General features: G+C 44.0%; 3 protein-coding genes across 3 annotated transcripts; 1 reads left to right on the top strand and 2 right to left on the bottom strand.

Annotated features, from left to right (window-relative positions):
- Nucleotides 1-6,363: 6,363 nt before the first annotated feature.
- On the top strand, nucleotides 6,364-6,545 carry E1B28_005098 (uncharacterized protein; the record flags this gene model as incomplete). The annotated part of the gene is given in 2 exon segments (XM_043149642.1): nucleotides 6,364-6,371; nucleotides 6,389-6,545. The coding sequence occupies 2 exon segments, from the start codon at nucleotides 6,364-6,366 to the stop codon at nucleotides 6,543-6,545; spliced, it is 165 nt and encodes a 54-aa protein (XP_043014249.1).
- A 526-nt stretch (nucleotides 6,546-7,071) lies between these two features.
- Nucleotides 7,072-7,560, bottom strand: E1B28_005097 (uncharacterized protein; the record flags this gene model as incomplete). Its single annotated transcript, XM_043149641.1, has 3 exons — nucleotides 7,072-7,088; nucleotides 7,136-7,405; nucleotides 7,455-7,560. The coding sequence occupies 3 exons, from the start codon at nucleotides 7,558-7,560 to the stop codon at nucleotides 7,072-7,074; spliced, it is 393 nt and encodes a 130-aa protein (XP_043014248.1).
- Nucleotides 7,561-10,426: 2,866 nt separating this feature from the next.
- Nucleotides 10,427-12,957, bottom strand: E1B28_005096 (uncharacterized protein; the record flags this gene model as incomplete). The annotated part of the gene is made up of 5 exons (XM_043149640.1): nucleotides 10,427-10,963; nucleotides 11,021-11,457; nucleotides 11,525-12,164; nucleotides 12,293-12,784; nucleotides 12,838-12,957. 5 exons carry the CDS (start codon nucleotides 12,955-12,957, stop codon nucleotides 10,427-10,429), a joined length of 2,226 nt encoding a protein of 741 aa, XP_043014247.1.
- Between the last annotated feature and the right edge of the window lie 1,920 nt (nucleotides 12,958-14,877).

Below are 14,877 nucleotides of genomic sequence, written 5' to 3'. Positions count from 1 at the left end.
CACAGCAATCAAGATTAGAGGTTTCCAAACTAAAGGCTGGTGAGAGTAGAGAAGGTCAGGTCGCCCCTGGGTACTCTTGTCTATTGTCAGGAGTCAATCCTTGGGTAAGGCGAGCTGACAATTGAAGGGGAAAGAATGACTCATAGGTAGGATTGACCAGACAAGAGTGAAGTTCTACAGTACACTTGGAGTACTTATATACTACACTACTTGAGGGGTAAGGGGTTGGGGGGGCAGGGGCCTCCCTATCTACGATAGTCTACAGCAATCGCGAGTCAGACAGAATGGTCGATGGTGAGGGGCCGAAGGAATTGAAGGGAGGATGATCGCAGAGATCGGGACGATCAAGTGCGAGGATGGGAGGAGTTGCGATAGCACGTGAGGTGCTATGGAGGAGTACTCGGAGTATGGCGAGTTTGTGATAATAGATAAGGATATGATAAGTCCTGTTATCTATAAGTCTTATCTATAAAGAGTGGGAAATGTGCATGTGATTCCTTCCCCCCAAAGCACACATTGTTCATCAACAAGTGTGGGAGTCAGTAGCACAACATCCTGCTCTTGCCTTCTTACCCTCATCATCTCTGCCACATCAACATGCCATCTCCCTCCCTCAACATGTTACAGTCTATAAATCCCCTCTCTGTCTCAGATTTCAAAACAGTGGTGTAGAATAGTATTATGGAATTAAATACTAGGTTTAAATACCTTTTTTACTCAAATTTTCGAATTTTTTCTTTTCTTTCTTTCATTACAATTTCACTATAGGGTTACTATACCTACTCAGTATAAAAAAAATAGTTGTTATTACTTGTACGATTTTTCAAGCTTTTTTTTTTCATTTACAAAATTTTTACTTTACCATGTGGTACTACTTACTTATTAAGGAAAGTCACGTGATGAACTGACATGTAGATACAAACTAGTGTTGTGCGGGCTCAGGCTTGGGCTCGGCTTGGGAGGGCTTGGGCCTGTAAATTCTCAAGCCTGAGCTCTGAGCCCAAGCTCTGGGCACTAAGCCCTGGCTTGGGCCAAGGCCCAGGCTTCTGTACAAATTTTTAAATAAAGTAAGGCTATAAAAATATCGAGTTTTTAGTACATTATATCAACCCAAAATCAACCCAGACCTACCTTCCTTGGTGACTATTGAAATAAGTGCTAGAATTTGGCAAAGAATGCCCTTTGGAAGTACACCATCAATTGTTGAACAGATAGCTGACATATGTGCTACTTTATATAATCACCATTTGTCTCCACATATATTCATGATATGTAGAGTCACATGACAATGCCATAAATACTCAGCACAAATGTTTCCAGTGGTCCTCCTGCCCTACTCCTGCATACATTGACCTTTGGTAGGTAAAATATGCCATTTGGACCATTTCCATCATGGGAGGAGCAAGGAACACCAGAATTCCCTTTGTTGGACTGTGTTACAGCATATTGTGGCATGGTCAACATATGTTCACGATATATTGAGTTTATGGAATATATACAATGACCCAAAAAACCGTCCAGTTTGGTACATAGTCCGAGAAAATCCTTAAATAACTCCATGGGAAAACTCTAAGTGTCTGAAATATAGCCCTACATCCCTGCTACACACCTGATTTTGTTCTGCACAAAAATATTGACATTTGATGAAGTTATTACTAAAATATGAAAAAAATCCAACTGGACAGTTTTTTTGCTTGACTATTTTACACATGTCATTATGACATATTGCATGACACTGCAGGCAAAACGTGGGTCGGACAAAATGTGACTGCCTGGAAAGCAGACACTTGGTTGTGACGGCGTATGTCACTTGGTCGGACAGTGTGCGGAAAGGGCGCGGAAAGGGCATGGACAGGCTCCAATGCCTGGAACGATCTAATCTAATCTATCAAATATATTTCACACATTATTTCTAAAGGATAAATACAATATATTGTGCTGTTCAAACCTTTCCCCCCTTTTTCCCACTCTGTTCCCACTAGCTCAATACCTCTTGGACATTCCCCACTTGCAATCAGCCTATTTTATAAGGTAATTATGCAAATGTCTTCACAGAAAACACTTGCCCAATGATTTTTCATTATTAGTCCCTTTTTTCAATTGTGTATTTCCCAATATCTGGGGAGTTTGGTGCTTTGACATCAGGTATGTACATTTGCGCTTATTTCTTATATAATCTTTCATTTCTGAGATTATAAAAACTCACCTCATTGCTATTGCAGGCATTCATCACTCCAGAAGCTGTGTTCACTTGAGTATCTTGAGTCTTCTTTTGAGCTAGTAGAACAAGGTTATATTCAAATCAAGCCCCACCCAGGTCCTTTGTTTGGCCTTTGACCAGGGGCCTCTGTTTGATAGCGACGTGGTGGGAAGTTGGTGCGGCGGGCAGATTTTATGATTTCTGCATAGTTGCCCCCAATTTTGCTTCCATTAACACCTGTTGTCTGGCACCGATTTCCTAGCAAAATTGAATTCTTAGATATTTGGGCTTGTTGCACAGGTTTTTGCAGATTACCCTCCAACATCTACATTCAACCACTGTATTTTGACCATCATATCATCTATCCATTTCCACCATCACAATATCCCACTTTTCCACTTTCAAACTCATTAAATCATGCCACCAAAAGCTACTATTTGCACCTGTTCTGAATGTCAGAAATTCTCAGTTGAATTTCATGGTGAAACTTATCCTGGGCGCCAGGTGAGCTACACAACAGCAAAGGACCATCGCACAAAAGAATCAGAGCAAGTTCAGAAACAGCCTTCCCCTTTTGAGGAAGCACCATTGTTTTCACCACCGCCACCACCATCTCCACCGCCACCATCATCTCCACCGCCACCACCATCTCCACCACCACCATCATCTTCACCGCCACCACCACTGCCACCACTGCCACTGCTTCCTCCTCCAACAGTAAACGTAAATAATATAGCAAATCAGTTGGGTATGTATCTACTATGTTTGGTAGTAATATTATCTAACTTCCACTTTCAGATATAGAGGAAAATATCCTCACTTTAGAAATGCTTGTATGCTTTTTTGCAGCTTGGCTCTATTTAAAAGCTGGAACCAGCAGAGAAACAACAAATATAGTTCTCAAAAGCATTGGATTTATTCTGGTCACATGTCTTCAGCTATTCTCACTTCTTTTCCTGTCTTTGGGTCATCAAATTGACCTTCCTCCACCCAACATTCCACATGATATTCGCACTGTCCTCAAACATCTTCATCTTGAGCCCACTATTCTCCACAATGCCTGCTGTCCAAAGTGTTGGGCCCAATATCCTTTAGACAGTGTTCCTGATATTTGCACATGGCGAGCTGATACTAAAGGCCATCGGGAATGCAAAGAACCTCTGAAGTGTGAACGGAGAACAGGTCATGGTGTCAAAACAGTTCCCCGGTACATTTATAACACACAAGCATTTGAGCCTTGGCTTGAATTTTTTCTATCACGCCCAGGCATTGAAGATCTGATTGACAAATCCTATGGCCCACATCATTCACCTGATGGAAAGATGCATAGCACTTGGGATAGTCCTGCATGGAGCAATCCTGATTTTCCCATGACTAAAGGCAACCTTATGTTTGGACTATACATCAACTGGTTCAATCCATTTAGCAACAAAATTCGCGGAAAATGTGTTTCTTGTGGAGTACTTTTGCTCTGCTGTCTCAATCTACCTCCAGATGTCCGATATCGCCCCGAGAATGTTTTCATTATTGGAATCCTACCACCACCTCATGAACCAAGTCCATTGGCTATGTTTCAGGTGCTTCAACCTGTTGTTGAAGTTCTGACTCCATTTTGGAATGGGAAGCTAGTCAAAACATTTCACCATCCACAGGGGGTCGGCACACGAGTTGCTCTTGTTCCACTCATTGCAGATTTAGATGCAATGCCGAAAGTCTCTGGCTTTTTAGGCTTTAGAGCAAAGTTTTTTTGCACCTGGTGCCTTTGTTTACGGGAGAATGTAGGCGAATTGGATTCATCAAAGTGGGAGTTACGGGACTCTCAAACAGTTCGAAATCAGGTTCAAGCATGGTATAATGCACAAACAATCACAGAACGCAAGAGATTAGCAACCGAAACAGGTGTTTGTTGGACGCCATTACATGAGCTTCCAAATTGGGAACCCATCAACAATGTCATTTTAGGCTTTCTGCACAATACTCTAGAGGGAGTTCTACAGTATCATCTACGCACAATATGGGGAATTGATACAGTGGGGAAAGTTCAAGCGGCATGGGAAGCAGTTCTTGCTGAGGAGAATATTCAACTACAGGACGAGTTGGAAGGATTGGAGTCAGAAGAGAGTGATATAGAACAGGATGAACTCTTAAAACAATATGTTCAATCTCGAAGTCAATCGCTGGGAAGTTATGATAGCGGTCGTAGAACCCCAACACATTTAGCTGATTTCTTCAGAGATATTGGATCAGACTATGATGAAGGGGACGATGAATATATGGCTGATGGATCAGACCCCGAGACAACTACATCCAGTTTCACCTTTGACAAGAACCAGCTTGAAGCTATTTGGACTTGTATTTGAAATGTCACCCTGCCCTCCTATGTCTCTAGACCTCCAGTAAATCTAGGAGAACCCTCACATGGATCTCTCAAAGCAGCAGATTATCTTTTGCTGTTTACAGTTGTCTTTCCACTTATTATACCAGAGTTCTGGTTCAACGCAAACTCTTCAGAACTTGATAATGATCTTCTGGACAACTTTTATCATCTTGTTGCATCTGTAAACATTGTTGCAGCATATTCAACTTCAGATGAAGAGGCTGATGCATATATGTCTCACTATTTGAAGTATCGAGAGTCAAACTCTATACTCTTTCCAACATCATGCTCCATGCCCAATCACCACTATGGAATGCACAATGCACAACTTTTGAAACACTGGGGACCATTATCCTTGCTTAGTGAGGCACCTGGAGAGCAAATGAATGGAAAATTCCAACAAATTAAGACAAATCGGCGTGTCTGTAAGTTTTTTAAATCTGTTTCTTCAAATTAATTTAATTAATAACAACGATAGATAATCTTGACTACACTTTGCTCCATCAGATGTGCACATTGGGCCGACTTCAGGCTGTTATTCATGACCAATATCTCCAAAATGAGTCCAAGCTCAATGATCTATTCAAAATTTTAACGCCAACTTCACCCTCTTCCATCAATGATGATAATCAACCTCTTTCTCCTTTTGAAGAAGCTCAAGTGCGACAGCATAGTCTTCCTCTTCCCACAAATCAATATGAGGCATTGCTGAGTTATTTACGAAGCTCTCAACCTCATTCTCATTGGTGCAACTGGAAAGATTATCTACACTCTGAGAACTCCAACATTTTGCCAGCTTCTGCTCAAATTCTAGAGCATTTTCATCATGATGGAGCAACTTTCAGCACCTATTCAACTCATGAGGGGAATAGCACTATTCAATTCTGGAACTATCGTCGCAATGGAAAACTCACAGGCGTTATAGATACAATTATCAAAATTGCACTTGGCGGAGTAGCTTATATCTTTGTTCTAGTCAAGTTGCACAAAAAACTACCTCCTAATGAAGAGAAAAAGTCACCGTTTATAGAACGTCCCCGATTTAATACAGAAATTGTAGATACTGAATATGGCGATTTACGTTTCATCGAACCTTCCCATCTTATATCTCATGCTGTTGTTTATCCATGTCTTGCTGGAACTTATGGAATTCAACAAGACATGCTTGTTGTATGTTCATCACTGAACCGGGGGCGGAAATAATACTACGTTGATTCACAGTAGATATTGTACTAGAGTGTTTTACTCTATTCAAGGCTTGAGTCAGCTATTCAATACTTAAGACCTCAGTTATAAAAATGTTGATCAATATTGGCCTGAAGAAAATATTGATGAGCTTTGTATGCTCATTGAGATACCATTATGTGACATACCTAGAAGTATGTTCAGATTTCTTTGTGACCATCCAGAGGTCTGGCAAGCCATATCCTACAGAACCCAACATGGCTGACTTAGTTCATCATTATTTACTCAACTTGAAGTATCTCTACAATCTAAGACGACGGCCTGGCCTCCCCATCCTAGCCACAGTCCCTCTCCACTGTCACCGCGCCCGTCGGTCCCTGCCTATTCTGCCTGCCCTCCAGCTTTGACCCATTTTCATTCTCCCGCCCCAAGCGCTTTAAATATATCGTCAAGTTCAGATGACGACGATTCAAGTCAGCCTGAACTTCGTTAAGCAATGCTAATGGTTGTGTAGCGATTGTTGATGAATCTGGATATCATTCTGATATCAGCCAGTACTTGGAACAGGTAAGTGATAACGCACCTGGAATCCTGTTAACGAATGGCCAAGTAACGTCACCCAATAGCTACGATCCAGACCTTGACTACGTCGAAGGTCTGAACATGCACTATGAGGGTGATCCTGTGCCTTACATCAGTAACGAGTATGATCCTGGAAATGAAGGTGACGTACCCAACGAAGAAGTGTCTGAGTCGTTGGCGCCAGTGGAACATGGGGCCTGAGAGTTTGTTTGACGACGAGTCTCCGTATGATGCAGAGGTCGAGTCCTCCAGTGATCTAGATATAGGCACGGGCCGTCAAGAGGTAAGTAGTGATTACGAATCTGAAAGGTGGCATAACTCGCCTGACGCTACTAACGAATCACTCGAGGTCACTGATGGCCACAGCGAAGACGATCGTTTCATTGACGACGATAACAATAACCCGCCTTTTGAAGATTCAGGCTACTTCCCAGACTCCAAAAACGTTTCGGATTTTGAAGTTGGTCCCGCCTGCAGTTTGATCCTGAACAGACGGAGGAGAGATCATTGCAGAATTTAGTCGACATTAAAGGAGAAGACGGAGAAGGAAATAATGAGGCAAACAACTTGTGCAATCTGACTTACGGATTTAACAGGACATTGAAGGTGCGCCAAATCAGTACATTTACGTGCAGGCTGCGATTTGATTTGTGCATCCTAGGCAATAGATGTCGCCCAACGTTACGCCTAGTCTTTTCCAATGCTGGAACTAAACCCAAGTCTGGTTTCACGTGTTCTCGATCTCTCATTACAGTTAGACCCTGGAGAAAGAAAACAACGGAAGTCATCACCTTTGGCATGGGACTTTCCATAAGCCGTGGTAGGCTTTGCACCATGCGTGAATTCGTTTGTATCATCGTCCGGTTCCTCACCTCTGCAGCGAGCTGCAAGTTTGTACAGCATATGAGCTGACGAAGCGGTCGCATGCGTTCGAAGGAGAAGTTTTTTGGACTCTTTTTCCGACCAAGGAGCTTGATGACCTGTAGATCCGTATCCTCCCTTTTCATGTACAGTTGCGACCCGTTCGTAATACAACTTTCTGGTGAGCGAAACAGGAGGATCTAATGTACATGTAATTCTGAGAACATATTCATGTATAAATTCGCTGACCTGAGGTGTAGAAAGTGTCCTGTAATTCTCGTGCAGGATGTTGCTGCGGAACAAATAGAACATCGAAACACCAGAACGCGGATTCCACAAAAGTAGAGGTAGGCATTTCTGCGAAACTGATACCCATCCTCTGGAAACCGTGATAACCCCCAAACATCAATCGCCGAGACTGACTTGCCATATGATGAGGAGGATGACGACGACATAGAACTCTCGGCCTCGCAGATCCAACAATTTGAAACAGAGAATGCTAACCTTCTACGCGACGTGCAAAACAAGTTGGAAGCTGTACAACACGTAGTCAATGATGGGAAACCGAATACGGAAAAGCTAGAAGTATGCATACCCCATTTCCAAGAAAATGGTCCGGATTTCCTCCCGGACCGTGAGCAACAGATGAAGAGTGCCTCCCGAGGTGGAGATGCCCTCGGCATCAAAGTTGCATCTTTTGAAGGTTGACGTCTTCCATGTTCCTCTGTTTTGCAAGCGTTAGTGGTTGAACCACAGCAGAGGAAGCAAGAAAGATGTTCACGATGCAAGCATGTCTGCCGTGAGGTCGGTTTCGGGCTTAGCAGTAGATGTACTGAAGTTGGACCCTTTATGCACTGTGAACCATTGACCCTTTCTGTAATTCGATGAAGGATCTCAGTACTCGACTTGTTACTGATGAAAACATCCAGACCGTTGAAGAACGAGCTTGCATTTCCGAAGATCGGCCAGCACCTTCTCTCCAGATTTAATATCCCCTGTTGACTCTATTTCTTGAAGCTCTAGTTTTGCGGTATCTATAATCGATTCGAGCTATAGAGGAAAATATTCGACCTGAAGGAAATTAATGGTGTTGAGCTCGAGGAGGCGTATAACTGGGTGCGTTCTCTTGGTCCTTCCAAGTTCTGGTCGACCTGACATCCCTCTAGCTCTATCACCATTGCACTGAATTTGAAACTCCACAAACTTCTGCGACCCCTCCCGAACAAACTAGTACTTTTCCCAAGTCACAGACGACCCCTCGAACCCCTGCTGACTTTCTTGTGCTACCTTTCCCGTCTCCCGCACGTAAACACACCTCTCGTTTGAATGCCCGAGCTCCTTCATTTGTGTGCTGCTGTGCGGATCAGGTGGCACGGGAAAAGATTAGACGAGTGGACCATGGAAGATGTAGCATGTCACGATAAAATCAAGCGGAACAGTATGTTGCAACTGTGGCCCTTCATGAACTTACATTCCCAGGCACGGAGGGCTTCGCACCCGGAAACCATAGTGCCTTGAACACGCACACCTTCTTGCGATTGCTACCCCCCGATATACTGTGATTTATGGGATGAACTTGGGGATGTCTTGAAGACCAAGAATGACGATATCAATAGTAAAGTCTGGGCGAAGTTGCGCTCCATCATTGAAACGAAAATTAACGTTGAGGGCCAGGTAATTTCATCCCCCAGTGCTGTTCCCAATTGCCCTTTGCACTCAATATGGCTCGCCCATGTCACTCGCCATGTCGATGGTGTTACCCGCAGTCGTTTCTTGCTGCCTTTGGAGAGAATCGCTGTGGGTCGCCAGTTCTACACGGCGTGGCAACGTTGTTAAGATATTTGTACGCAGTAGTACCTTGAAATGCGATTTCGATGAGATCTTTGCATCCAGTAGGGCCTTAAACTGCGAGAAACAAGGTAAGCTTAGCATTAAAAGACGAAAAGAACTGTTGCTAACGCACCGGTCGGACTCATTATACCTACGATTCGTCAATCCCATCCCAGATCGGCTTCGTTTGTCCTCGGTATGCGTTCTTTTGCTTCACTGGTTCGCTGTATGGGTTCCATGTCTTCTTTGGTATGTATTCTGTCGTATCTTCTTGTTTTTGCGACTGAAATCTTCAGAGAAACCCGGAAAACATGGATCTCGTTGCCCATCGTCGAGAATCTGGACTAATTCTATGCAAATATCAGAAAGTATCAACACACAAGATCAAGAAGGACATATTGGAACGTATGTTGAGGGTTGGAATTACCGCTCACCCCTTGTTTCCTTCCCTCCAACTTTTCGCTCGCCCTCGGAACAGAACAACCTCCTCACCCATCGCCTATTCTCCGTGTCTTGCAGTCTTCAGGTCCCGAACAATTGCCTACAGTAAAGGAGAATTACATACTAGGATTGCACCAACATTGGCAACAAATAATGATGCACACACCGATTTCCTCTCCCAAAGCCCAGGGTCTCTGTGTTGGTGGAGGGCGGGAAGGCTGTTGGGTGTGGCTGCACTGGCCAAAAACAGTATCCTAGCTCAGTAAAGCCATCCACATACGATGATCAACACTGTCCGGGCAAGATACGAGGCTCGGAGAGCCCAGGATGTCTCGGCCGTCGACAAAAAGGGCTGGATGTACATTTTGGTGGGGAAGGAGGCGTTTGTGAAGGCAGGCAGAACAAATAATCCAGAACGCCGGTTGAAGGAACACCGAAGAAGATGCAAGATGGATGAAACAGAGTTGAGGGAGGTGTATAAAGCTGAAGTCTGTTGTGTCAATCGTGTGGGTGAGTTACGAACATCAATTCGCTAGTCTTGCCCGTTTGAACGACCGTTTAGAGTCATTGTTACATCTCAGACTGAAGCTCGCAGACTTTCGTGTATCCGAGCTTGAGTGTGCTTGTACGTTTAATATCCTTACGTCTGAGGTATGGCCGCTGAAAATTCGGCTGGAAGGCGGCGTAGCACACATAGAATGATATGAGTGTTCACCGGAAACCGTTGACGGAGCTGTGGCCAGAATCAAACAGTTGATTGAAGAGGTTAAAGATGAATGAGGGGACAAAACCACTTACCTTGTGGTCTGTTATTGCATGTAATGCCTGTACTTGAAGTTCAATGAATGTAAACGTAGTTCAGATCTGACATTCCTGCATGGGTAGTAGGCAGAGGTGCAACAAATGGAGGTCAAAATTCAGTGGGTTATGTTTATACTGTACAAGCACAATTAAGATAGACGATGAGGGAGAGTGGGCGCCCGTCCGAAAGTCGTAGCAAAACAAGAGATATAATGTCGGGCGACGGTGTATTCGATCTTATCGACTTCGCGAGTGGTGGTCTTGGAGGTTACCGTCACGTTCATGTCGATTCGCTTGCGGATCGTGGAACCCAGCTGGAGAGATGGAGGAAGTTTGCCCGCATCCTTCCATTCATCCATCACAAGAAGAAACCCAAAGATCGCCATTCGGCATTCAAGGAGGTCTGCAGACGCAAAACCCGTTTTTCCTTCCCTAAAGTCTGCAGGAATGAAAGACCCTTTCCAATGCCGCATCAAAGGAACCAGGAGTTCTGGCTCTCGTTCCTCCCGTGGCTTTGAACCACCGTAGAATTGACGATCCACCATGAGAAGTTCGTATCGGAACCCAATCTCAAACAACTCCCACAGAATTTCCTTCAACGTAGCTGGGGCAGCTGTTGCAACGTCGATAGGCGTACCGTTCCATTCAACTTTTGCAGTGTCGAGACGATCCAAATCTACCGACCTCTAATCGGGATAAGTTAGCCCCCTAGAAACCGTTCACTTGGAGGAATCAGCACGTACTGTGTTCCCGGAATTCTTCAAAATTTCTTCTACTTCCGTCTTTTGTTTCGCTGCCTTTTTCTGCTTGAAGGCCATCTTCTCGATTCCTAAAACCGTTCGCCAATGTGAGGGTCCAAGTGGAGTTACACATGATGTTCGAAGATGGTAGCAAAGAACGTGGCGAAGCTTGAGCCACACTGTGATGTAGGCTGTCCGTGTGCTGTAGTTGCCACTCTCCAGACCACAGACAGCGATCATCTGAGGGTCTGGGAGGAAATAGCCCAGCAGATTACGGTAAGCGTTGGGATTGAAGTGTTCTCCTACACGATCGGATGCCTGTTTCCACGGGGCTAAACATTGAGGCATGATGTCGGCCTCCACTTCCTTGAACTTGACGCGGGTGGTAGCGGGAGGGGGTGCAGGGGCTTCAGCTTCTATGCGATGGCGTTTCTTTGGACCTACAAAGAGAATAAGTCAATAAATACTCGGTAAAGATAGCTGAAGTTGCTCATGGTTGTCTGTCACCGATGTAGTCGAAACTTGTAGAGCCGTCGATGATGAAGAGGCCTGCGCATTGACTTCTAATGCAGGTGTGTCCTCTTCGTAAAGATGAGCCATCGCGGCTTTTCGAAGCTCCAGCGACATCTTCTCGTAGCGATCGAAATTCGAAATGCTGATTTTGCCAGTCCACATGATGGGGTTTAGTGGTTGCTAAGATCTCCTTGATAGGGATGTCCTTAGGTAGTGCTGCATAGGGTTTAGATGCACTCCACGTTGCCCTTACTCCTGCACCGAGCGAGTTGAAGAACGCTGGCTCAAAATAATCTACTGGACAATTTCCAGCATCGGGGAAGACAAATTCGGTGGCTGCTGGGCGCACAGGGAAAATGCGTCTTCGTTCCCATGGTTTGATTGGGCCCCGACGACGTCCGCTCTCTCTCATTGCTGGCGCTTCGTGCTTGGGGAGATCCGGGTCCTTGAAATCGTTGTCTATCCACAACACCAGCTCTGTGACCCGTGGATTCCGTTCTGGTTTTATGCACACCTCAAACACTCCAGGTGCCACTTCCACATCTTCGGAAACACATTGAGCATGTCCAACGATACTCTGAAGCTCTGAGCCAAACCCAGCGTTTTTCAAGGCATTCCTTCTTTTCTTCCCTAACTAATACTGAAGGTTAGTATAGATATGTTTGAACGAAAACCTGAATTGACCTCTTTACATCATTTATAGGTATTTTCCAGCTGCTTTTCAAATTCCAATATCCCTGGCTGCCCTATCTCCCTCTTAACCTTTCGCTGGATGTAGAAGAAGACCCAGTGGTTGTAGAATGCTTCCAACCACGCGTCATTGTCGTAATATGTCTTGACAGCAAAAAATCCAGTGTACCCGCCAGACTTTATGGCGATCTGGAATGTCTTTATCGCTATTCGTATAAGCCCCTCGTTCCATTCGCTATTCGGTGTTCCCCACAGATCAGGCGTAAAGGATGTCAATCCCATAGTGGCCATACAAAGACAAACCAGCCTTATCGCAATATCATCCACCTTCTTCAACTCATCGCCTCGATGATTCGCTTTCTGTAGGTCCGAATGCAAATCCTCCATGTATTTATCCAGGTCACTGTGCACTGCATTAAAAGCTTGCGTCTTGTTATTCAAGAATTGTTGCACTTTCTGAAAGGAACGTTCCATCTCTGCTTTCTGCTGTGGTGTTGGGTGTTGCATAACCAAAGCGAAGCTCTTGAACCTCATCAGGACCATAATATGCACTTCAAAAAGACTCTGCCCACCCTCCATTCAGTCACAGACTTCCGGTATCATTACTCGAGACATACCTTGGTTGACTTTGCATCTGCAGGATAATCACCCTTTCTCAATTGGTAAGGTGCCCTCCCACTTCTATCGTCATCATCTTCAGCTGGTGGTCCAGTCGATCCCGAGGCCTGTTGCGACATCTATTGATGAATGTGGACTGGAAGAAACTTGATGCAGTCCTAGCCGCGTGGATAACATGCAGACGTATTACGATATACATTCTTTAAATCGTGAGCTTTCGGTTTTCTTGAACTCAACCTTTGCTTATAACTTTTAGTATGTACCTTAGTATGCTTTAGTGATCATTACTTCTTTCTAGTTAATTTATCTGACGAATAGTATTATTTTACTTGAATTCAACTTGTATGTACTTACACAAATATAAGGATTAGATTAGATTAGATTGCAATAAGTGTTCGAGCACTGTCCACGCACTGTCTGACCAAGTGACATACGCTGTCACAACCAAGTGTCCGCTTTCCAGGCGGTCACATTTTGTCTGACCGGGGTTTTGCCTGCAGTGTGATATCATGTTATATATCATTAAATTTTGAATGACATCATTAGTTGACTCTTATATGACATTATATGCTCCACTTTAGAATATAAAAATGTGATATTCCCTTCACAAAACCATCAACAGCATGCCTCACCTCACTCAATCTCAGAAAAAACAAATTCTTCATCTCTCTACCACTACTGACCTCAGTGCTGGTAGCATTGCCCAGCAAGTGGGCTGTAGCAAGACTACAGTGACCACCCTTGTCTCCAAGAAGCTACCTGACAAGGAGAACTCTGTTGGGGGCAGACCAAAGAAGCTCACACCTGCTGATGAACACTATATTATTACACAAATGTGCTCAGGGCATGTGGGGAATGCTACTGAGCTCACTCAAAACCTTAATATATCACTCTCCTCTTCTATTACTCCCCAAACCACTTCCAATGTCCTTCATAAACACAAGTTTCATGCTGTAGTGAAGAAGAAAAAGCCTTTTCTCAGCATTTGCCATAGGAAGGCAAGATTGAAGTTTGCTGAAGCACACCTGAACTGGACTTTAGATGACTGGAAGAGGGTTAAATGGTCAGATGGGACTAAAATCAATAGATTTGGGTCAGATGGGTGCAAGTGGGTGTGGAAGGAGAAGGGTGATCCACTGTTAGAGAAGGAAGTTGAAGGTACAGTCAAGTTTGGAGGAGGAAATATCATGATTTGGGGATGTATGGGGTGGAATGGAGTGGGGAAAATGGTAGAGGTGGAAGGGAGGATGGATGCACAGCAGTATGTGGACATTCTGGATGACCACCTGCCAGATAGCATTGAAAATTTACAAATTTTAATGGACACAGTCATTTTTCAGCAAGACAATGATCCAAAGCATACCTCAAAAAAGGCAGCAAAATGGTTTGATGAACATGGAATCCAGCCTATGGAGTGGCCTGCACAGTCTCCAGACCTTAATCCAATTGAACATCTCTGGAATGTCTTGAAACACAGGTTGAATGAATATTCAACACAGCCTAGTGGAGTTTATGAATTGTGGGAAAGAGCTGCTGAGGAGTGGGATAAAATTGAAGTGGAAGAGTGCCAAAAGCTTATAGAGAGTATGCCTAGAAGAGTTCAAGCAGTGGTAAAGGCTAAAGGAGGTCATACAAAGTATTAGAAGTTGAAATATAGTATAAATTTAGTGTAGCAAAAAAACTGTCCAGTGTCAGGACACTTTAGTTTACCTCATCGAAATCACCTTACCTCAATTGTAGACTATTATACTGGCGAAGTTTAGAATCATCCACTTGATCTTCTCTTTCTATGTATTCCTATCTTCTTGCATTGCCTTATGCTTCTATCTAAATAGTATACCTTTTAAGGCAGACCTTCTTGTTCTTCTCAGCATCTAGAATTCAATTCCTTGATGTACCAGAATTTCGGTTACAAAATGTAGTATAAAAAACCCTACACTCTAGACAAAATACAGTTCATTCTCCTCCCTACCTCTCATCTCTCAGTCCTGGCCACCTTGGATCAGTATAACCAAGTAGAATTTCACCCTCACTGCTGT

Source organism: Marasmius oreades, chromosome 2 (assembly GCF_018924745.1).
Source record: "Marasmius oreades isolate 03SP1 chromosome 2, whole genome shotgun sequence".
In the NCBI taxonomy this organism is placed as follows: Eukaryota; Fungi; Basidiomycota; class Agaricomycetes; order Agaricales; family Marasmiaceae; genus Marasmius; species Marasmius oreades.
The sequence above is the reverse complement of the archived record's forward strand: the minus strand, read 5'-3'. Positions and strand labels throughout refer to the sequence as shown.